At 34.8% G+C, this 22767-nt stretch overlaps 2 protein-coding genes and 2 pseudogenes across 5 annotated transcripts; all 4 read left to right on the top strand.

The window, feature by feature from the left end:
- The first annotated feature begins 806 nt into the window (after positions 1–806).
- On the top strand, positions 807–2757 carry LOC118059012 (scopoletin glucosyltransferase-like; annotated as a pseudogene).
- A 1078-nt stretch (positions 2758–3835) lies between these two features.
- On the top strand, positions 3836–5296 carry LOC118059011 (scopoletin glucosyltransferase-like; annotated as a pseudogene).
- A 6013-nt stretch (positions 5297–11309) lies between these two features.
- Positions 11310–14174, top strand: LOC118059187 (cysteine proteinase mucunain). Its single transcript, XM_035072046.2, has 5 exons — positions 11310–11930; positions 12509–12744; positions 12862–13002; positions 13252–13716; positions 13810–14174. Exons 1-5 carry the CDS (start codon positions 11453–11455, stop codon positions 13921–13923), a joined length of 1434 nt encoding a protein of 477 aa, XP_034927937.1. The 5' UTR covers positions 11310–11452; the 3' UTR covers positions 13924–14174.
- Positions 14175–16771: 2597 nt separating this feature from the next.
- LOC118059185 (phosphatidylinositol 3,4,5-trisphosphate 3-phosphatase and protein-tyrosine-phosphatase PTEN2A) lies at positions 16772–22416 on the top strand. Of its 4 annotated transcripts, none has more exons than XM_035072043.2 (13): positions 16772–16927; positions 17637–18076; positions 18534–18635; positions 18721–18777; positions 19470–19535; positions 19669–19845; positions 19961–20047; positions 20155–20219; positions 20290–20366; positions 20858–20904; positions 21073–21203; positions 21298–21367; positions 21562–22416. In XM_035072043.2, exons 2-13 carry the CDS (start codon positions 17654–17656, stop codon positions 22105–22107), a joined length of 1848 nt encoding a protein of 615 aa, XP_034927934.1. In that variant the 5' UTR covers positions 16772–16927; positions 17637–17653; the 3' UTR covers positions 22108–22416. The 4 variants fall into 4 exon arrangements, with proteins under 4 accessions (XP_034927934.1, XP_034927932.1, XP_034927936.1 ...); XM_035072041.2 differs by having other exon boundaries at positions 17576–18076; XM_035072045.2 differs by having other exon boundaries at positions 16782–16940.
- The last annotated feature ends 351 nt before the right edge of the window (positions 22417–22767 follow it).

The following is a 22767-nucleotide window of genomic DNA, read 5'->3' as shown; positions in this document are numbered from 1 at the left end:
TGAACTCGAATATGATCCAAAGTTCAAATTCTAAGAGAAAAAACCATACAATGACAGTAGATTAAGCGGGCAAAAGGATTTAATCGAGCAAAATTTTGATTGAACAATAAAAAGGTTAAGGGCATCGGATCTTCAGACAACCAGCCCAGTTGACAGCAGTGCTAAGTAGGTCTGAACCCAAATACACAATTCAGCGGCTAGACATTAGTTTCTTGAAACTGGTGGTTCAAGTTGACTTGAAATTCATGCTAAAAAATAAGGATTCCACCCCAACTTCGGTACAAACATAAAAAGCCCAAATTTTCACCGAACTTCTATAAGCTGAGAATTTCAGAAGTGAAAGGTCCAACGTTGGACCTTCAGCAATTGAAACCGAGAACCCACAATCATAAGAAAGGAAAGATTATAATTTTCGTTGTCCGGCCACGAAGTTAGATACAAAACAGCACACATTACCCGACCCATCTAAGAACCCCTTCGGTCATGACCATGACAATGCAACCTAAGAAATCTTATTTCACTTTAAAGCACAAATCCAAATGCACCAACATGAGTTCATATATAAAAGTTGTCAACCAAGTAAAAAAAATTGGACATGAAGTCAGACTTGAAACATAAACAATGCAGTATAAGAAGACTGGCCGACCAAGACAACCCCAAAGAAAAGATAAGATCAATAAGAAAATTTCAGTTTTAAAAAATAAAAACAGAGATCAATAAGAAATTTCACAGACGAGTTCAACTGGGATGTCAGAAGGAAATAAAGAATAAATTCATGGAAAAAGAGAGAGAGAGCATATTGCGACATGATATACTGTGATTGTCAGCAATTGGATGCCTCGTGGGCACAGAGAAAATTTAGCCTTTCAAATTATTTCTTTAATAGGAGGGGTCAGCAACTCTAACCCAGTTTTCTTAGAGAAACAGCTAAATGTGTAAATAAAAGAAATCATTTTTCATGAAACAATCATTTTATATATTTTATGTTTCACAAAGGTTACCAGGACACAACAATATGCTTGGAAACCAAGTCATCTTTGTCTATTTCTCTTCTTAAGGTCCAATACATATCTGAACTCATAAACAAGATAATGAGGGGAAAGCAAGAATTGGAATATGATATGGGAAAATAATGCCCGAACCTAGTCTCTGCAGCCATCCCAAATCAGCGGATAAATCATTATTCTATTTCTAGCCTTTTGTTCATCCCAAATTTCCAACCATCATCGGACCGCTTAATCCTCTGCTCTAAATCTATACCTGTTCTACCAGGCCACACAGATTCACAGCCATATCAGCTCCATGTCCTATTTCTCCCATATATGGCTCATGGCCGCATGATCCCAACCGTTGACATGACAAAGATTAGTTACTAGGAATGGGGTTAAAGCAACCGCCGTTGTTTCCACTCCCCTTAATGGACCCCTCTTATCTAAAACAATAGAAAGAGACAAGAAACTGGATCTTGATATCAGCACTCACATAATAAAATTTCCTTCTGCTGAGGCAGGGCTACCTGAAGGGTGTGAGAACCTAAGTTCTAATAATTCGTGGAACATGAATTCGGATCTCTTAAAGGCCATAAGCATGCTTCAACACCACTTTAACAGATCCTTGAAGAATGCCACCCGAATTCTCTCGTGGCGGACATGATGTTTCTGTGGGCTACAGGAGTTGTTGACAAGGTCGGGATTGCAAGGTTGAATTTCAATGGAACAAGTTTTTTTTGTATGTTTTTCTTTGGTTCCCTAAAACGATGTGATCCCCACAAAAGAGTGGTTTCAGTCTATCAGATTTTGAACCTTCTATAGTGCCTGAATTACCAGACCAGATAAAGAAGACAAGACTGCAAATGCAACTGCCAGATTACTTAAAACAGACAACTGAGAATTTAATTTGTTTTGAAACCAGCTAAATCAGATTTCAGAATCAGAAGTGAGAAGCTATGGAGTCCTCATGAATAGTTTCCATGAGCTGGAACCAGCTTACTCAGAACACTACAGGAAGGCAAGGCACATCAGCCGCTGTCACTTTGCAACAAGAACATTGAAGATAAAGCAGAAAGAGAACATATAGCATCCATTGGTGAACATGAATGTTTGAGATGGCTCGCCTTGAAGAAACCCAACTCAGTTCTATATATTTGTTTTGAAATCTTGTTTGACTTCCAGCTACTCAATCATGTGGGATTGCCTTAGCTCTTGAAGCTTTTTTTCCAGAATTTCATTTGGGTTGTGAGAAAGGGAGAGGTGAGAAAGCATGAAGACATGGAGGAGTGGTTGCTGGAAGGATTTGAGAGAAGGATGGATGCGAAAGGATTAATGATAAGGGGATGGGAACCACAGGTGCTAATCCTCGACCATGAAGCTGTTGGAGGATTCTTGACTTATTATTGATGGAACTCAACGTTAAGAGGAAGTGACTGCAGGGGTGCCAGTGGTCACATGGCCACTTTATGCAGAGCAGTTTGATAATGAAAAGCTGATTGCATATGTTCTAAGAATAGGAATGGGAGTTGGTGCCCAGGAATGGTCAAGATATGAAAAGAAAATTCTAGTGAGGGAGGCCGACATAGATCAGAAGGCAATTATTCAGATGATGGTTGACGAAGAAGAAATAAGAAATAGAGCAAGGAAGTTGAAAGAGATGGAAAGGAAGGAAACGGAAGAAGGAGGATCGTCTTACTCTGATTTAACTGCATTGCTAGATGAATTAATGGCCCTTGAGACAAGCAAGCAAGAATATGCAGCACATTAACATGACTGTCTTGTTATAGTTTCCTATTAGAATGTTCAGAAAATAATTAATGTTGTTAGCATTTATTATTCTGAAAACTAGAATAGCCAGAAAAAGAATATTGACTACCGTAGAAATACTAAATGTTGCTCGTCATTAGTCAGGTTTTCACAGAAATTAAAGAAAGAGCATTTTACATGAATTTTGCATCCATATACCAGTCACAGATATCCGATGACTGTGCCAAGAAGAAAATACATGGTAGCTTTATTGACATCTCCAACGGATATAAAGTCTAAAGTTTAAACAAATAACTTGAATTGAAACGTGTTAGCCTGATTTCTGCGCAGAAGGAAAACCATTGTGGCTAGAATCCACATCTACTCCATTCTAACATGTCAAGATACAACTAAAGTTGGGGAAGCCCTCCAAGTGTATGAGCTTTCATTATGCCTGTATTTTGCATAGTAATTATGGTAAGCGGATCCTAACTTAATATTAAAATGAGTCAGGGTTGCACTGTCCAAGTTTTAAACAAAGATCACCTGAAGATTTACCACAAAGTACAAAAACATTTTTCTTGTGCTGCAAGAATTTTGACTGAATATAATGGCATTAGCCCATGAAGAGTATGAAGAGAATATTAAGATCCTGGAACGTTGAGAAACTAATTCTAGGGGCTTACCAACCCTTTCTTGTGCTTGAAGGCTATCATGCTTCGTCACCATGTTTGATTTTCCATACTGTCTCAGTCACAAGCATAAGCAGAACCAACCCAGTCTGAAAAAATAGAAACAGAAACATCTTACCACCAAGCAATCCTTTTCCCCTTTTATAAAAAACAACTGTATAGTTTAAACATTCTCAAAAAAAATGTCTGTAATTTTGAAACCTTAAGATGGTGTATAAATATACACCGGGAAGAAAGAAAAAACGAAAATTAAATAAATCCAAATTATCATCTAAAGAATCACTTCATGCAAGCAGCCCGCTAACTTCCTGCTAATTCCTCAGTCTTCCTTGAGCCCTTTCAAAACTTTTAACTCAATTCGACTTGTTCATCATCAGCTACAAATCAATAGCCTTTGTTCAAGCCCAAATGGAGTCGCAGCCATTCCAGCTTCACATTGCATGCATTTTTCCCATTTATGGCCCCTGGCCACATCATTCCAACTGTTGATCGACATGGCTAGAAGTTTTGCTAGGCATGGGGTGAAGTATAATCACTCCCCTTAATGCGCCTCTCTTCTCTGAACAATTGAACGAGATATAGAACTGGGTTCCAAAACCTGTGTTCTCATAATGAAATTGCCTTCTGCAGAGGCCAGGCTGTCAGAAGGTTGTGAGAAGTCGAGTTCAATCAAAACGCTAGAAATGATTCTGAAGTTCTTCAAGGCAGCCAGCCTGCTTCAACAACCACTTGAGGAGCTCATCGGAGAATGCCTCGCCAATTTTCTTGTGGCAGACATGATGTTTCCATGGGCTGCAGGAGTTGCAGGCAAATTTGGGATCCCAAGGCTGGTTTTCTATGGAACAAGTTCCTTTGCTTTTTGTGTATCTGATTGTTGAAAACGCCACGAACCTCACAAAAGCATAAAATCTGATTTATAGACTTTCACAATGCCAAGCCTTCCAGACAAGATAAAGTTGACTTGACTATAATTACCTTCATATGTTAAGGAAAATAGCGTACTCTCAAATAAAATGGATGAAATTTTACAAGCAGAGCTGGAAAGCTATGGAGTTATCGTGAACAGTTTCCATGAGCTGGAACCAGCTTACTCGGAACACTACAAGAAGGTGATTGGAAGGAAGGCATGGCACAAAGACCAAGTTTCATTTTGCAATAGGGACACCAGAGATAAAGTGTAAAGAGGGGGCCTGGCATCTATCGATGAAAATGAATGTTTGAGATAGCTGGCCTTGAAGATATCCATTTCAGTTTTGTACATTTGTTTTGGAAGCATGTCCAAATCTCACTTTTCAGCTACTCAGTTAATTGAGATTGCAAAAGGCTCTTGCAGATTCTGGAGAGAACTTCATTCGGGTAGTGAAAAATGGAGAGAAAACAAAAGGAGAAGACAGGGAAGAGTGGTTGCCAGAAGGATTCGAGAAGAGAGGTGGAAGGAAATGGTTTGATAGTAAGAGGATGGGCACCCCAGATGCTGATCCTTGACCATGAAGCCAGTGGAAGATCTATGACTCATTGTGGATTGAACTCAGCACTAGAGGGAAATACTGCAGGGTGTCAATGGTCAAATGGCCACTTTGTGCAGAACAGAATCATAATGAAAGATTGATCATAGAGGTTCTCAAAGTAAGAGTGGCAGTTGGTGCTCAGGAATGGTCTAGACATGAAAGGGAAATTTTGGTGAAGAGGGAAGAAATTGAGATGGCAATTATTCAGTTATTGGTCGGTGAAGAAGCTGAGGAATTGAGGAACCGAGCTCAGGCACTCAGGGAGATGGCAATGAGGACTACTGAAGAAGAGGGATCATCTTGCTGCAATTTGAAGGCATTATTAAAAGAACTTAGAGCCATCAAGACAACCAGCTTCTAGAACAAGATGAGCATAAATTGTCATGTCTAATGTACATATTCATATAAGGAAAAAAAAGAAAGAAAGTCTGCTGTATAAAAGTTCTGTTCTTATATATGTACGTGAATTGGGTCATTGTAGCATTCTTTGTAATGTTCAAACATGAGTCTTATGTATAATTGAGATGCAGCATCTCATTAGGGAAAAGGACGTAAAGAGAGACGAGAGCTTATAACCTTCTCTGCAAGTTACTTTGGGTGACATCTAGGTAAAATATATTTCATGGAATGCCAAATTGTACATCAACATTTAGAGCACATTCTTTCTCTAGCTAATTACATCTTTTAGAAGAAAACATCTAAAAGAAAAGGATAAACTAAATGCAAATGAATTACAAACTATTGTTCTCACCTGATTGAAATTTAATGAGCATGAAAAAAATGTTAAGAGAAGGAGTCAAGTAGCCGAAGAAGGGTTGGAGAAGAGACTACATTCGATCACGCCATGGTTACCAATTGTTTAAACTTGTCATAAGAAATTATGCAATCAATTAATCATTGAATTGCAAAAGGCTCTATTTGGGGTCATCTTATGCACGGGATTCCTTCCAGGAGTATTTGGAGCATCAACATTCCTGATGATTGTGGCCGGGAATGGAGGAAGATCTTAAACCTGAGAAGCTCTATTTGGGGTCATCTTATGCACAGGATTGGGATTGGAAAGAAGGCTTATTTATGGTAGGATAACTGGCACCCATCGGGTCCTTTGGTCGAGAATTCTGGAACGAGAATTATTCAACAGTCTAGTCTGCCTTCCAATGCTGAAGTCTCAGATCTCATATGCGATGGTGACTTCAAATGGCATGCAACCAGGTCTGATTATGATAAACATACAAGCTGCTCTATGTCGTATTGTTTATCCCTCTGTTGGCCCTGCTGTTGTGTTCCATTGAATTTGTCTCCTGATGAGAAGTTCGGTTGCAAAAGTCCTCGGGAGCAAGCTAGAATGAAGAATAGCAGAGTACAATGGTTTAAACTAATCTCGTCCACTTCACATACCCAGATATAGTTTCATTTCATAGATAGTTGTTGTTAATAGACTGCCAACTAAAACAAGACAAATGAAGAGAGAAAGGACGGTGTATCCTATTGCAACTTGGATGGTTGAAGTGTATTTGGAGTATAATTTTGCAGATTTGTAGTGTTCTGAGGGCTGTTGGTGATTGGGATTTTGAGTTAGATTTTACAAAAAAGTCTCTGCAGAAAAGGAGCCGTAAAGCTATTATGATGAGGCTTGCTTGATGTCTCTACAATATTTAATTCGTATGGCAGGAGAGGAATGGGACGATTCATTCCAGTGATCGCTCTGCAGTGTCTATATTGGTGAAACAAGCAATCCAGTCTATGTGATTCCAAGATCCGGAAAGATGTTGCTGAAAACCCAAGATCGACAGATTTCTTGAGCAAATGGGATTCGCTCCAATTCACAGCGATCGAGTTTTGATGGAGCTTCAATTCAACCACACAGTGTTCATATTGGAGCTCAAACCGGCGTGACAAGCTAAACTACTAGTAGTAACCTGTACAAGAAAAAAAAATCAGAAAAAACTGAAACTTCAATACCATCCAGATTCTCATCAAGGCAATAATAGGCATTTCTTAGCTACCAGCTCAATCCCAGATTGATTTAGAACTTCATTATCTACAGCATAGCCGGTAAATAGTTTTTCTTAAATATTCTCACACCAATTTTCCCTCATCTGAAGAAGATTTCTCTCATGTCTCGTGTCTGGTTATCATCAGAGACGACAATTTCTTCTAAGCCATTGTTGGATAACACGCCGACCTGAACCAGCCCCCGGTACCCCTTAGACATAACTACTGTACTTGGAATTTTCTTATTAATAACGATTAAAGAAATAACGAAGCGCTGTCATATGAATGTGCCTATTTCGCCTGGATAGAAGCTATAATACATAGCCATTAGGCCCATTACCTCGCCTTATATGGCAACGCCGCTGTACAGTGATTTTATAAAAATTTAAATTATTTTTTTTATATTTTTAATTATGTGTTGATATTAAAAATATATTTTAAAAAATAAAAATTATTATTTTAATATTTTTTTTAAATAAAAAACATTAAAAACAAATTACCGGCTCAGGAGGTGGCGGTGGTTGTGATTTATCGGGAAATGAAGCGCATGTGCGCTCTGCTTATGCTCCGCTGTGTAATTTTGACTTCTTGGCCTTTAAAAAAAAATTAAGCCCAAAATGCGAGGCACATGGGGTGATGGCACTTATCAATATTTCGGCACAAAGTGGTGCCAGTTGGGTGAAGACCGTCGTAACTGGTGGATGGCTAGAAGATACCTACGTCTCCGACTCTTTCGTGTGTTTTGGATTCCAATCATCCACCTTTTATTCTCTCTCTCTCTCTTTTTCTTTTCCTTTTCCCTTTTTTCCTTTTTTTTTCCTTTTCCTTCTTTCTTTATTATCATATTTATTACTTTTTCTGTTTTATCATGGAAATAAACAAATTTATTTTAGTAATAACAAAATTAGTGTGTATATACATGTATGTAGATGTATATATTTATGTATTGATATAATAGATATATGTTTGGTATTGTAATACAAAGTGTTTTTTCTTGAAAATATATTTTTTAGATTTATTATTATTATTATTTTTACATCAACATATTAAAATTATTTAAAAAAACTAAAAAATATTAATTTAATATTTTTTTTCAAGTTAATTACATTTTTAAAATGCAATCAAACGGATTTCAACTACAAAAATATTAAAAATTGGGAGTAACTATCCAAGAGTACCAATTAGAATTCTTGTCTATTTGTCAATGTGTTTCTTTTTCAAGGTCACATCAAAAGTTTCCCATGACATTTGCTCGGTTTCTATCTTTGGTTTTTCTTTTTAAGACTTTTCATGGATAGTTAAAGAAACCTATTTATTACGTGCAAATTCCTTGAAATAGAAAACAAGATTCTTTTTTATTGAAATAGATATCGTATAGATCTGACCATGTCTAGCCAAATCACATGTTGGATAAAATATCCGATCTGACCACGTCCAGACATATCTACTGCTCTCACCTAACAATCATGGGCTGATAATGATGAATAAAAATATTTAAAATTCAAATTTATTTAATATTACGAGTACCATTATTATCGCCTACTAATTCACGACTTGATAATGATGAATAAAATATTCAAGATTCAAATTTATTTAATTATTCCAATTTTTTAGTACCATTATTTATTGCCAGTAACTGCTCTCTTTATGGGTGCATCACTTTTTTAAAAAACAATTTATGGGTGTCTTTTAATTAGCTTATATGTAATTTAGATGTGTTGAGGCAACCTTAAATTATAATTTTGAAAAATAAAAAATAAAATTATTTTAGTAAAATATAATGGTTCAAAATAAAACTTAATTTCAGCCGGTTAACGTATTACTAAATTTACTATTTATAACATCGTTTTTAATAACTAGTAATTTGTTGTATTGTTTTATAGGTTTTTGTTAGTAGCAATTATTTTTAAAAAAAAATTTAATATATTATTTATTTTTCAAAGTTATTTTTTTACATCATCAACGATCTGAAAAATTATATAAAATTATTTATTTATTTTTAAAAACACTTTTAAATTGGAAAAAACCTAATCTTCATCTAAAAAAAATAATATTTTAAAAAAAAATTAAATAAAAAATATTTTTTAAAAAAACATCATATACTATACTACTTAATACACTATATGAACAAATATCTATTTTCCAAATAAAAAAAACCCACTCTAGAAGGAAACATGAACTCGACGCTCTTCCCCAACACAACTTGATAGATCCCATGTTACATGTGGTTTATTGAGTGTTCGATACAGTTTCAGCATGTTTTTAGTAAAAAAAATAATATTTTTTCTTTAAATCAATCTTTTAATATTTTTAAATAATTTTAATATACTAAAATAAAAAATATATTTTAAAAAAATAAAATTAATATATTTTTTAACAAAAAAAACTTTAAAAACAACCACTATCATATCCTCAAAAACCTCTTTAATCTAACTTATTATTAATTGCTAAATAAATAAAAGATCAAAACTCTTATTCTAGTCCCTTGATTGTTTTTAGAGCAGCAATATTGATCTATAATTTTAATAATATCCAGTTCATCCCTATAATTTATCCTTTTGATAATGAATAATGTTAAAAAAATAAAAATAAACTCTCATGTGAACTCCGGTTATCAAACAACCAGTTAGATTTACAGTGACTTTTATTTTTCAATTTTATAACCATGGCAATTAAATTTCTATAATCTATAATGAATTATTAAATTTGAAAACACCACTTGTTGGATTTTTTTGGGATGAAACCATTTTTTACACGTGGTAGAACGTTTAATTAATTTGTTTTTCACTTGAGTTACTTTACAGGTCAAGTTGAATCTCTCCACTTCTCTTCTTAAATTAATTTGTATTTTATATTAATTACAAACAGATTTAATTCTCACAAGATGCATGAATTGATTTGTCTTTTATTAGTTTGTTTTTATTATGATATTTATCACCTAAAATTAAGCTAAAAAATACTCGGATTTTTTTATCCCGTAAAATACTTATCGTTTATTAATTATGTATAAGAAAAGTTTATCTATATTTAATGTGCATATTAGAAATAATTTGTCTCGTTTATCCAAGATTTAAACCTTGTAGGTACCAAACACCTTGCTATTTGATTCTTGAAAGCATCATTGTATTTAATATTTTGCACAGAAGAAAAAAAGAAAAGAAAAGGGAATCCCATTACATCACAGGTTAAATAGCTAGTATTCGACCAATCCACGTAATTGTAATTAATCCCCTCCCCTCATCGAAGAAGTCATGCTTATCCTGCAACTTAATCGTTCTATCTACTTCATTTTTTCCCTCTTCCTCGGGACTCCTTTTTCGATTTCCCCTTTGTCTGTTGCTTTCTGGCACCCGAGAAAAAAAATCTACTGTTTATAAAATCGGAAAGCATATTTTAATGCGTAGAAAAATGAAACTGACCTCTGACAGGATATTTTTACTTCCCAGGTAAGAAACATTGGATCTTCATTTTAAAAATATAAAATATTATTAAATTAAATTTTTTGATGATTTGGTATTAAAAAAATTATTTTAATATAATTTTAAATAAGATTACTTTAAATTATTTGATAACAATCTCTTTAATATACTTTCTTGCTTAATTCCAATGCTTCGATGGATGACTGAAAATCTATTTTCCTAATCATTCTCGAGAACAAAAACCCACTCTAGAAGGAAAACCCGACACTCTTCCCCAACATAACACAATTGATCCCGTATAAAACACGTGGCTCAGTCTAACTTGTTATTGATTGCTACTTCTTAGCACCACTCACATGCCCCGCATGTACAAGATAGATAAAAGATCAAAACTCTTATTTTAATCTCTCGAAGGTGTTTTTTTATTCTTCTTTCAGGACAACAATATTGCTCTATAAGTTCAATAATATTCAGTTTCATCCCTATAAATTATCCTTTTGATGATGAATATTTTTATAAAAAAATAAAATTAAAACTCTCATGTGAACTCCGATCATCAAATAAATAAATAAGTAAACACCCTCTCATCATTGAATAAATATATAAATATAATTTTACTTGTGTGTGATTGAAAAACATAATTCATAAGCTAATAACATTTACGATGCATATTTTTCTTTGCCCCATCAGAAAATTACTGTCAAACCAAAGCTACCAATTTTTGATGGCAGATGTGATTGAAATTTTTTAAATAATCAATATTGAGATAATAAGAAGTATAAGGACCAAAGTAAAACGAACAGGGACTTATAAGGGTATAAATACAGTCTAGAAAAAAAATCCTAATTATAGTAAACAAAAATAAAAGGAGCAGTGGACACCACACACACTCCAAATATAAGGAGGACCCACCTAAGACCCACGAACTTGCGGGATAAGATACATACGCTCCTACTACAACGCACCTTCCTTCAATCCGTCTCCTGTACCAACGCCACTTTCCCGTCCCCTTCAATTTCCTTCCCTACCTATAAATACCCCCGTCCCTGGAGACTCACCACAAAACACAGATACAAACACAAACGCCAAGAACCCACAAAACAATGGCTTCTCTTTATCGATCGTTTGCCTTCTTGGCTACGTTTTATTTCCTTTCTGTTTGTCTAGCCATAGACATGTCCATAATTGATTACAACTTAAAGCATGGCCAGGTCCCAGAAAGAACAGAGGCGGAGACAATAAGACTCTACGAGATGTGGCTAGTCAAATACGGGAAAGCATATAATGCTTTGGGTGAAAAAGAAAGAAGATTTGAAATTTTCAAGGATAATCTTAAATTCGTTGACCAACATAACTCGGTTGGGAACCCAAGTTATAAACTTGGGTTAAACAAGTTTGCGGATTTGAGTAATGAGGAGTACCGGGCGGCTTATTTGGGCACGAGGATGGATGGAAAGAGAAGGTTGTTGGGTGGGCCAAAGAGTGCGAGGTATTTGTTTAAGGACGGTGATGATTTGCCGGAGAGTGTTGATTGGAGAGAAAAAGGAGCTGTTGCCCCTGTTAAAGATCAAGGCCAGTGTGGTATGTTTTTGTTTCTTCTTTACCTTTTTTTTAATCAGTTGTTGGACAGCAAATCGAGATTAACGCCCTTTTTTCTTCCTGGGAAATATTTCCCTCCCAGATTCTCCTTGGATTTTAACCTTATTTTTGTTTTTTGTGTTTGTTTTATTTCGGGGGCTTAGATTTGATAGTGAGCGTGGGACCAGGGGCATGTTTTTCTCTAAGGATGTTCTTAGTTGGGATTTTCCTCGTTTGACCGTGATAACTACCGTTATCATTTGATATTGTTATGTGTCTGTTTGTTATATCTTAGAATAGATGTTTTGTGGGGTATTTGTTCTCTCGTCAGATTAAAAGGGATTTGGTTAATATGATTTGAAGTTTTTGATGTGATTCTTAGGTTTTAAAATAAGATCAGACAAGAATCGCATAATCCAATTCTGGTCTTTGGTAGCTAAATTTCGTTTATACGGGATTTTTTATGTCCTATACAGGTTAAACTGTTTGGTATATTGTTTTTGTAGCTACAAAGTTTTTGAAGGCATTACAGTGGCTCTAGCTATTTTTTAATGTTAAGTTTTTATATATATATATTGAAGGGAGTTGCTGGGCATTCTCAACTGTTGGTGCTGTGGAGGGGATAAACCAGATTGTGACTGGTAACCTGACATCTCTGTCAGAACAGGAGTTGGTGGATTGCGATAAAGCATATAACCAAGGATGCAATGGAGGTCTCATGGACTATGCCTTTGAATTTATTATGAAGAATGGTGGTATTGATACCGAAGAAGATTACCCCTACAAGGCTATTGATAGCATGTGTGATCCAAACAGGGTATGTGATGGATCGATTTCCTTCTCAAGTTTCCTATTTTAGAAAATTAATTTTGTTCTCTGGTCAGATTGGTTTACTGCACATCCTTAATGCATTTGATCATTATGTATGCTGTAGAAAAATGCTAGAGTTGTTACAATTGATGGATACGAAGACGTTCCCCAAAATGACGAGAAGTCACTGAGAAAGGCTGTGGCAAATCAACCTGTCAGTGTTGCCATTGAAGCTGGTGGAAGGGCTTTCCAACTCTACCAGTCTGTAAGCATCCTATCTTACTACCTAATTTTATGCTCAGCGTCAAGGTTTCACCATAAGAATTGTGTGTATGGCAATTTGTTTCTAATGCATAATAGGCCGAAAAACTTGAACTCATTAACCTTTATAGCCTAGTTACTAAAGTGACATTTGAATTTCTGAATGGTACCACCTCACACAAAATGAATTTTAAGTAGTCTTTGTGCAAATTGATTGATTACATGGTTTCATGTTTCTTTTTTCTTTGTTCAGGGTGTTTTTACTGGTTCATGTGGAACACAGCTAGACCATGGTGTGGTTGCTGTTGGGTATGGTACAGAAAATGGCATGGATTACTGGGTCGTCAGGAATTCATGGGGTCCTGCATGGGGAGAGAATGGGTACATCAGGATGGAGCGTAATGTTGCCAGCACGGAAACTGGCAAGTGTGGAATAGCAATGGAAGCTTCGTATCCCACCAAGAAGGGTGCAAACCCCCCAAATCCTGGTCCTTCCCCTCCATCTCCAGTGAAACCTTCTCCTCCACCTTCCTCAGAGTGTGATGATTACTACTCATGCCCTGCTGGAAGCACATGCTGCTGCATATATCAGTATGGTGACTATTGCTTTGGATGGGGTTGCTGCCCTCTGGAGTCCGCAACCTGCTGCGATGACCATGACAGCTGCTGTCCTCACGAGTATCCTGTCTGTGACCTTGAAGCTGGAACCTGCCGAATGGTAAGTATTGTCATCTGCTATTTGAAGTGCAATTTTAATAAGTTTGTGAGGGCAGCTTCTGAAATTTTAACCTTGTTTGCTGACATGCGACAGAGCAAGAACAATCCATTTGGTGTCAAGGCATTGACTCGAGCGCCTGCTAGAATTGCTCAGTCTCACCAGCTTGGTGGTAAGAGGCTAGCTGGTAGGAGACTTGGCATTGTTTGAGATATTTCGATGTTGTCAAGGGTCTACAGGAGTGGAGATTTCTGTCTTCAAGGAGGAAATGCTTCTCTTTGCCCGAACTCACAAGTGCATGATTGGCCCTCTTTATTCCACAAAGAAACTTGTCATCTTGTTTTTCTTCATTTGTAAATACCTTCAATGCCTGCTGCTGAAGCAGGCTAAAAACTTATGATTCCTCCATTTGTAAATATCATCATCAGCTATTGATTCCCTAAAATTCTGATTTTCGTTTATGATGGATACCTGTATGCTTGCATTGTTTAGAATACCAGTTCACTTTTCCCATTTCAATTATTTGATGAGATCTTAGGTGCACGATGGGATCCTTTACCTCCTTTTGTTTCCTTAGCGTGATAGTGATTGGGGCCTATTGAATTTATTTAACATATCAACCCTTTAATCATTAGATTCATTTTATGAAAATAACTTATTTTTTCATCACAAGGGCAGGGCGGTAGCATATAATTAGCCTCTCTTCGGATTTTTTTTGAAAAATAGAATAGTTTGGTAAAAGTTTTGGTATAATAATGTTATAGGTTGAAAAAGTATTTAATATATAAATGTGAATATTGTTTTTGTATACAATCTCTATTTGAAATGGTAGTTGTATGAATGTTTCGAAAAAAAAAAAAAAAAAACTTAAACAAAAGTCAACTTGTTTTTTAAAAAAATTCAACAGCTAAAAAATTAAATTCAAGATCTAATAACTAAGAAAAAATACATAAGATGTAATGGGAGAGAAATAAGAAAAAAATGTGAAATAAAAAGTGTAATTAGAAACACATTCTTTATTTTTTATATTGTTAGAAAAATCTTAATAAAATAATTTTAACTACATTTAAAAAAATACAAAAAAATTAACTTTTAACAAGTTACAATGATTTATAATAGTCTTTTAAAGTATTATTGTAATCGTGTTGTTGATATCTTTTTAATAATATTTAATATGTAAAAAATAAAATTTTGGTATGTCTCTGATAATTTATTTTTTTATTGACTATTAAATCTTAAATCTCATTTCTAGGCCATTGGATGTTTATCAAATTTTGAATTGATTTTTTATAGACACAGTTTTAGAATAATTGTTATCTTCAATAACAATTACGTTTAACTGCTATTTTCAATACCTGTTATATTTTTTGTGTTCAAATTATGTTATTTTTTTAATATTTGTTCCTTTCCAAAAAGAATTATAAAACTGTTTTAGAATTCTAAAATACTCTCGTTTCTTTTAATGAAATTCCATTTATATAATTTTTTTCTTTTTTCTTTTTTTCATCGGCTCCAACTGTAGCCAATTTCTTTCTTTTTAAAGAGGTGTTCTTGCCATTGAGTTATAATTACAAGACTTTGGTGACCGACCATTAAATAGTCCAGGGACCTTGCGATGGTATAAAATTCTTATGAATTTTTACTCTAAATGGACGAGCTATATTCCGTGAGACTTAAGTTCCTCTGAATATATTTCAGAGAAAAATCATACGATACATGCTAAGAAAAAAAAAGAATTTGTTGCTAATTTTTCTAAAAATGTACCGACTAATGAAGAATGCAAACTTTTTTCTTAGAAATATGTGTTTTCTGTTTTTCCTATTATTTAAAAAACAGAAAAACATCCAGAAGTTTTTTCAAATTTTCTACCATATAAAACAAAAGAAGACCTTATTTGATTCACCTAATTTTTTATATTTATTTATCTATTGCTTATTACTTTAAACAGAAGCTAAACAATGGATATTTTATAGAATGGATAAGAAATATATTCATGCAAGTTGCAGAATTATTTTCTCAAAGCAAACACCCCTTTTTCCATTTTAATTTTGGGTTGTAATAGGATTTGTATTTAATTTCCTTTTGTTTACTAGAAAATAATTTTTTTTGGAAAGTGAATTCCTCAAAAGTAAATTATTTTTTGATATTTGATAGTATCATAAAAAATAAATTAAAAAATACTTTTTAATGTTTAATTATATTATGAAAAATGAGTCAGAAAATAGTTTATTAATGTTTTATTTTTTTTTTAATTTTATTAAAATAACAAGGAATAAATTTTACAAATTAAAAGGTTGAATAGGAATGAAATTGAAAAAAATATAATTTCATAAATTATTTCAAATAAAATAAATAATAATGAAAATAATGGAGATCAAATCTAACAAATAAAAAAATTGAAAGATGATGAAATTAAAATAATAATAATTATAATTTCATAAATTATTTTAAATAAAATAAGTAACAATCAAAAGAATGAGGATCAAATTTGATAGATAAAAATTTTCAATTAAAAAAATAATAAGAGAAAAATAAATAATAATTATAAAAATAAAGATCAAAGTTAATATAAAAATTAAATTTTAAGGGATAAAAATAAAAAAAAATCAAACAAAATATATATCAATAAAAAGTTTAAGGATCAAATTTAATATAATCAGCAAATAATATAATATTTTTTATATTTTTAAAACCTCTAAAAAGTGTTTTTTTACTCAAAATAAAAGGAAAATAATTTTATGAAAATCAAGTCAAATTTTTCTTTGACTATAAAATATTTCTTATTAATCAATTCTTTTAATAATAAATAAATTTTAAAAAAATTAAAAAATAATTTTTAAAATATCACTTTCCCAACAAACTAATAATTTATTCGAGATCCTAAACATTCTTATCACTGATGATAAAAAGTAATAATAAAAAAAGACGTTCTTATCGCTAATATTTCGAACGGTACCGTTTTCCCTTGTGCTTGGTCTTCTCATCCATCTCTACCGTTGGATCACAATAAAAGACAATCAGCAATCACCATAACGCTTACTATTTTTGCTAATCCGTTGACCAAACCACCGACGTGAAGTACGCAGTCAGCGACAAACAACTTTCTTCCCTCCATTAACTAATAATCTCAATCTCCATAAATCCATCCATCCCTCTCTCCCCCTCCCTCTCTCCCAAACCCTAATTTATCTTTCACTGATCGAGTCTCAATCAGGTAACAATAACTGGTTAGATCTCAAATCATTGAATTCAATTCCTCTTTTGTTATTTTCAATTCAATTGACCTCTCCTTTACTGTGTAATCACTGCGATTTTCTTTGGAATCTAATTTTTGTTAATCCACTCTTGCGTGGATTAATTTATTTTTTTTTCTTTTGATTATCAAGCAGTTTCAGTGTGTTTCAAGCCTGAATTTAATTCAAATGACGCTCTTTACTCTAAATTGGAGTGGAAGCAGCTAAAATCAATCTGGCATTAATGATTTCTAGTTTCTAATACCGATGATGCAGTGCTCTCTCATATTTTAAATCTTTGTGAAGTATGCTTGCTTGTACAGATAGCATTAGACATTCCGCACCTCCACCGGAAAATGTTGTTTTAGGGCTTGAAGTATTGAGTTGCTGCTATGAGCGTGTCTGCGCGGGAATTAACGTTTCTTTAGTGGAATAGGTGTTCTTTTATTTATGATTCTTATTGTTTGTGATTGGAAAAAAATAATGGGAATACTTTGCTGAGGCGTAGTTATTTGGGCTTTGGTGCTATCTTACGTTGGAATTATTTTTATGGTATTTATTTATGATGGTTGTTTTTGGTAAGTGGAGTAATTGCTTATGATGTTTGTATGTTAATTTTTTACCTGCAGTAGCTCACTATAGTAACTACCTATGCTGGTTTCTTGAGTATTGTTGTTCAATAATTACCAGGACATTTGGGAACAAGAATGGATTCAGAAACTGCTGATTCATCACTGCCACCTGTTAAATCTCCTGATACACAACCACCTCCTCATGATCCCGTGCCTGGGAATTCTGCAAGTGATTCGACGCCAAAACTATCTGCAGCTGGCATAACATCATGGGCCAAAAGTTTGAAAATCCCCCAGCCATTGACTTCCTCGCCAGATGACTCACCTACTGGAAATGCTGGAAAATCAAACTTTGCACGTTTTACTAGTGGGTTTGGACTGCGCATGTCTCCTAAATCCCCTGCAGCAGATGATAGTCCTGAAGGAACTTCATCAACTTCACAACCTGGTATATTTGGAACAATTACTAAGGGGTTAGTTGATACTTCTAAGAATGCAGTGAAGGCAGTGCAGGTCAAAGCTCGGCATGCTGTCTCTCAAAACAAGCGAAGATATCAGGTAGGATGATGGCTTTTGTAATATTGTTTTAGTTTTGTATAACCGGATCATATATTGCTTTCCTTTTTGGGTTCATTCTTGTTCTTCCCGTATGTTGGTTAATGTTGCTTCCATGATTTCTTCATGGTGGTTCTTCTTTAAACAATTCCACCGCGAAGAGATATTATTTTCTGGAATGACATAAATTGTGCATACTTTTTATTTTTCTGTTGGCTATCTTTATTGTTATTTGCATAGCGCATCTTTTTTTGAGGAAGTTTTTTATTGCACTTCTTTGTACTCAAGATAGTAGTTCCTTATACATGCTCCTCGCATACTTGGGATAATTTATGATTACTGTAAAGTCATGAGGATAATTCATGTTTATTTTAAAGAGTTTATGTTCAATTTAGGAATTTTTTTTTTATTACCAACTTCACATCTAATTATATAACCTTGGCTGTATCTTTCTCTTCAGGAAGGAGGTTTTGATTTGGATATGACATATATCACTGAGAATATAATTGCTATGGGATTTCCTGCTGGTAACATGAGCTCTGGGTTTTTTGGTTATGTGGAGGTAAGCAGATCAATCTGCACCATAAAGTTGCCATGTTGTCTTAATTAAATACTTCAATGTTAATGCATCTAGCTATATGATGCAGGGGTTCTATCGAAACCACATGGAAGAAGTCATCAAGTTTTTTGAGACCCATCACAAGGTAGCAACACATTCAGTGATATTTGTTATTGTTTTCTCTATTTATTTTTTGAATTTCAAATGACTTCTATTCCTTTTTTTCTGTATCAAATATTGTAACATGGTGGCTCCATTTGATATTTAGCTTGTTCATTGTTGTTAGATTATAGGTCAATCTCAAGTGTATAGTTACATTTAGTCTGTATTTGCTGCTTCGAAGGGAGTGGCTCTTGTCATGGTGGATGAAATGTGCTGTACCTTTCTGCTCAATTTGGAACATGACATTGAATCTTACGCATCACCTAAATTCATGCACGTGCGATTTGGATGGAGCAGCTCTGTGCATGATGTTTGCATTTAGCACTTTATGCATGCAACATGCCATCTGAGTTTCAGCTACGGTTGCATTCATTGATATTTGTCCTCTTGATAAGAATGCTGAGTTCTGCCTAGTGTGATCTTAATTTGTTGTCTTCCCATTTTTCTCAAAGTTGGCTCCATCTAATGGGTAGCTATAATTTACATCTTTGTGCCTAATGTTGCAAACAGAATTTTTTTGGAGGGCCATGTCTCAGCTCAATATAATAAATAAAAAAGAGACTTCCTGGTTCTGAAGTTAGCTTCTCCATTTGTGAAGCAGTTGAATTTTAATCTTTGTTTTATTGCTGGTATGGGAAGATTCCGTTTTACCTTTGGTTTACTTTCTATGTGCAGGACAAGTATAAAGTGTACAATCTTTGTTCTGAAAGGCTGTATGATGCATCACTGTTTGAAGGAAAGGTGAATATAACATTATCTATGTCATCGTTTCATGTTTAATTTCAATCTTGCTGAGGCTGTTCCTGGTATGTACTACGTGGAGGAAAACCATATGGTTGATTCTCTTATCTGCTATGTCAAACTCCTGCATCAGGTGGCTAGTTTTCCATTTGATGACCACAATTGCCCCCCAACACAGCTGATACTATCATTTTGTCAAAGTGCTTATTTGTGGTTAAAGGAGGATATTGAGAATGTTGTGGTTGTGCACTGTAAGGCTGGAATGGCAAGGACAGGGCTGATGATTTCTAGCCTTCTTCTGTACTTAAAGGTCAGAAATATTAAATGTTCCTAAATGAAGATGAGTTGGAAGGAACATAGAGTGTGACACACTAATGTTTACTGCTGAGATTTTCACCTTAGACTAATTTTTCATCTTTCTTCAGTTCTTCCCTACTGCAGAGGAGTCTATTGACTATTACAACCAGAAGAGATGTTTTGATGCAAAAGGGCTTGTTCTGCCCAGCCAAATTGTGAGTTAATTATTGCATGTTTATTAAAAAATGCACATTGAGGATACTTCCTCTATTAGCTGAGGTTCTATATATCCTGTCTAAGATTTTCTTTTTCTTTTTTGAAGAGATATGTAAAATATTTTGAGCGTATCCTAACATACTTCAACGGAGAAAACCAGCCAGGGCGTAGGTATACTCCTTGCTCAATGTTTCTTTCAAGCATCTGTGTTTTGTAGCTACTGACATCACCATTTATGCAGGAGCATGCTCAGGGGATTTCGGCTTCACAGGTGCCCATATTGGATCAGGCCATCTATTACCATCTCTGATCATAATGGTGCGTTGTGTTATGCTTACTGTGCATTTTTTATTTAGCTTGGCGGTCCATTTGACCACGAGAAGGTCAATTTCTGCTTGTTTGATTCCTGTTTTTCTCCCTGCCTACTTTATTATTGTCATTATCTGGGTCTGCTGTATTTGATGGTTTTATCTGTGTATATATAGCTTATTGATTGATTTGATCGGGTTCTCAGATCTGGTTTTCTTTTTTGTGAACTCTGTAACCTGTCTTTATAATGTTTAGTATGTAGAACATTGCATAGGCTTGTAACAAGCTCAATTTGTTCCTCTATTCATTTATTTCTAAATAATGATCATTGATGAATTGAAAGACAGTTATATTGACTTGACCCTTGCCCAATGAATACACATGTGTGCCTGCCACTCAAGCATCTAGGGGTATGTGTATGTGTACAAGAGGAGTGCCAGACCGCATTGAGATTGAAAATAAAAATTTTGGATTTTCTCTAATGCTTTCCTCATTCACAGGTGTTCTCTTCTCCTCAAAAAAGCATCCCCGAACCAAGGATTTGCCGGTAGGTCTCATTGGGTGCAAGGCAGTGATTGGTATCATGCCAATACTCTGTTAGAAGTTTTCTTCTGGACCTCTGGTGTCCATCCCAAGATTTTTTTAATTCTACGTTGAACTCTGCTGGATTCTTTTACCCCTTTTAGTTTTCACAAATGTTTCTTTCTTTGTGCAGCCTGAAGATTATTGGTTTAGTGCTCCCAAGAAAGGAGTTATGGTCTTTACTTTGCCAGGAGAGCCCGGTCTGACGGAGGTGTCTGGAGACTTCAAAGTTCATTTTCATGACCGCCAAGGGGATTTTTACTTGTCTGCTCTCTAGTCTCCTCTCTCATGAATGGATCCCTTTCTAGATTTTAAGAATATAATGAAGCTCCTTACTAATGCTCCTTTGCAATTTCAGTTGGTTGAACACGACATTTATGGAGAATAGACAAATTTTGAACACCAGCGATATTGATGGGTTCATTAAGGTACAGGACCTTGAATAATTTGTTGTTAATTTTTTTTTGAATGATTGCCTATCCATGGAGCAGTAATAATTAACTAATCCTGAATAGCTAGATCTTTTATTTATTTATTAACCAGAGTGAGAATGACTGTGCCTTTGGCAATGTCAATTTCAGCCTTCTCTATCTGCATAATAATCTGCCCATATTTTGTGCAGAGGAAACTGCCTTCCCCAGGATTTCAGGTTGAGGTTGTGCTAGTAGATAATGATGGCTCTGTTTCAAGTGGGTCAAATGCTGAAACTGATGTGAAGAAGTCGGATGAAGGTTCAAGTACTGCTCCTGCATCAGTTGAAGCAGCTACAGCTACAGCTACAGCTGAACCAAACCAAAACAAAGATCCAGGAAGTAATGATAAAGATGATGTGTTCTCGGATGGTGAGGCAGATGAATCAGTATTGTCCAAACGAAAGCAGGCTCAAGCATCCTCTGCAGGGGGACAAGGTGTTGCCACACCAGCTCCTAGTCCTGGAACTGATAGTAAATCAGATCAAGTTGCAAGTTTAACCCAGGCAACTGAACAGTTTTCTCTGGGAAACAGGGGCTCCCAACAATCACATGCCACTAGTCAGCTGAAAAGTGAAGTTGTAGGTGGAACTGTCTCAAGCCTTGAGGCGAGCAACTCCCATAGTGAATTCAAGGCAATGGCTGCTGATGCATCCGTCTTTACCTTTGGAGATGATGAAGACTACGAAAGTGACTGAGCAAGGAGGAGCGTTGATGTCTTCCTGCAAGGATCTGTACATAAATCAGTTTGCTAGGCATACGTGTACCTGTTGGTGATCAATCCATATGTTTTGTCAAGTTCTTTATCTGGCTTATTATTTTTGTAAGTCGAAAGGCAGGCTGGAGGCGACAATAATTGTGCATCAATTAGTGGAATTGTTTCATTGTTTTTATTGAAAAAAAAAAAAAGGTACTGCTGTACATTAATAAATTTAAATTATGTGGAAAGAGTTGTAAGCTCATTTGCCTTCGGTTCCTGCTTTAAATTAATGAGGTGGGCCTTCTTCTTCTTCTTCTTCTTCTTCTACTTTGTTTTTAACAATAATGAAGGCGGGTTCTCCTAGTTGTATTTCAGATTGTAAATGTACATGTCATGGATCAACTGACGCTGTTTCTTAATTTTAAGAAAAGAGAAGCATGCTAGTTTCAACTGGTAAGTTGATAATTTAATTTTATGGCGAAGAATATGCCTCGTATTTGGAAACCACATTCTGCTCCCTCGACTCATTTTTTATTTTATTTTTTTTAAATAATAAACGGGGCCTAAGCTCAAATTAAACAAAGTTGATAATTTAATTTTATGGCGAATAGTATGTTAATATTTTGCTTGGTTGAAAGTTAACAAATTTACAAATGTG

Source organism: Populus alba, chromosome 9, assembly GCF_005239225.2.
Source record: "Populus alba chromosome 9, ASM523922v2, whole genome shotgun sequence".
Classification (NCBI taxonomy): Eukaryota; Viridiplantae; Streptophyta; class Magnoliopsida; order Malpighiales; family Salicaceae; genus Populus; species Populus alba.
The sequence above is the reverse complement of the archived record's forward strand: the minus strand, read 5'-3'. Positions and strand labels throughout refer to the sequence as shown.

What these genes read in the sequence shown, in the direction of transcription:
- LOC118059185 (XM_035072043.2), top strand. Translation starts at nt 17,654, where the DNA reads ATGGATTCAGAAACTGCTGATTCATCACTGCCACCTGTTAAATCTCCT. An exon ending in CCCGAACCAAGGATTTGCCG is followed by an intron (nt 20,905 to 21,072) that starts GTAGGTCTCATT and finishes TTCTTTGTGCAG; the next exon opens with CCTGAAGATTATTGGTTTAG. An exon ending in CGCCAAGGGGATTTTTACTT is followed by an intron (nt 21,204 to 21,297) that starts GTCTGCTCTCTA and finishes TTGCAATTTCAG; the next exon opens with TTGGTTGAACACGACATTTA.
- LOC118059187 (XM_035072046.2), top strand. Translation starts at nt 11,453, where the DNA reads ATGGCTTCTCTTTATCGATCGTTTGCCTTCTTGGCTACGTTTTATTTC. An exon ending in CTTTCCAACTCTACCAGTCT is followed by an intron (nt 13,003 to 13,251) that starts GTAAGCATCCTA and finishes TTCTTTGTTCAG; the next exon opens with GGTGTTTTTACTGGTTCATG. An exon ending in AAGCTGGAACCTGCCGAATG is followed by an intron (nt 13,717 to 13,809) that starts GTAAGTATTGTC and finishes GACATGCGACAG; the next exon opens with AGCAAGAACAATCCATTTGG.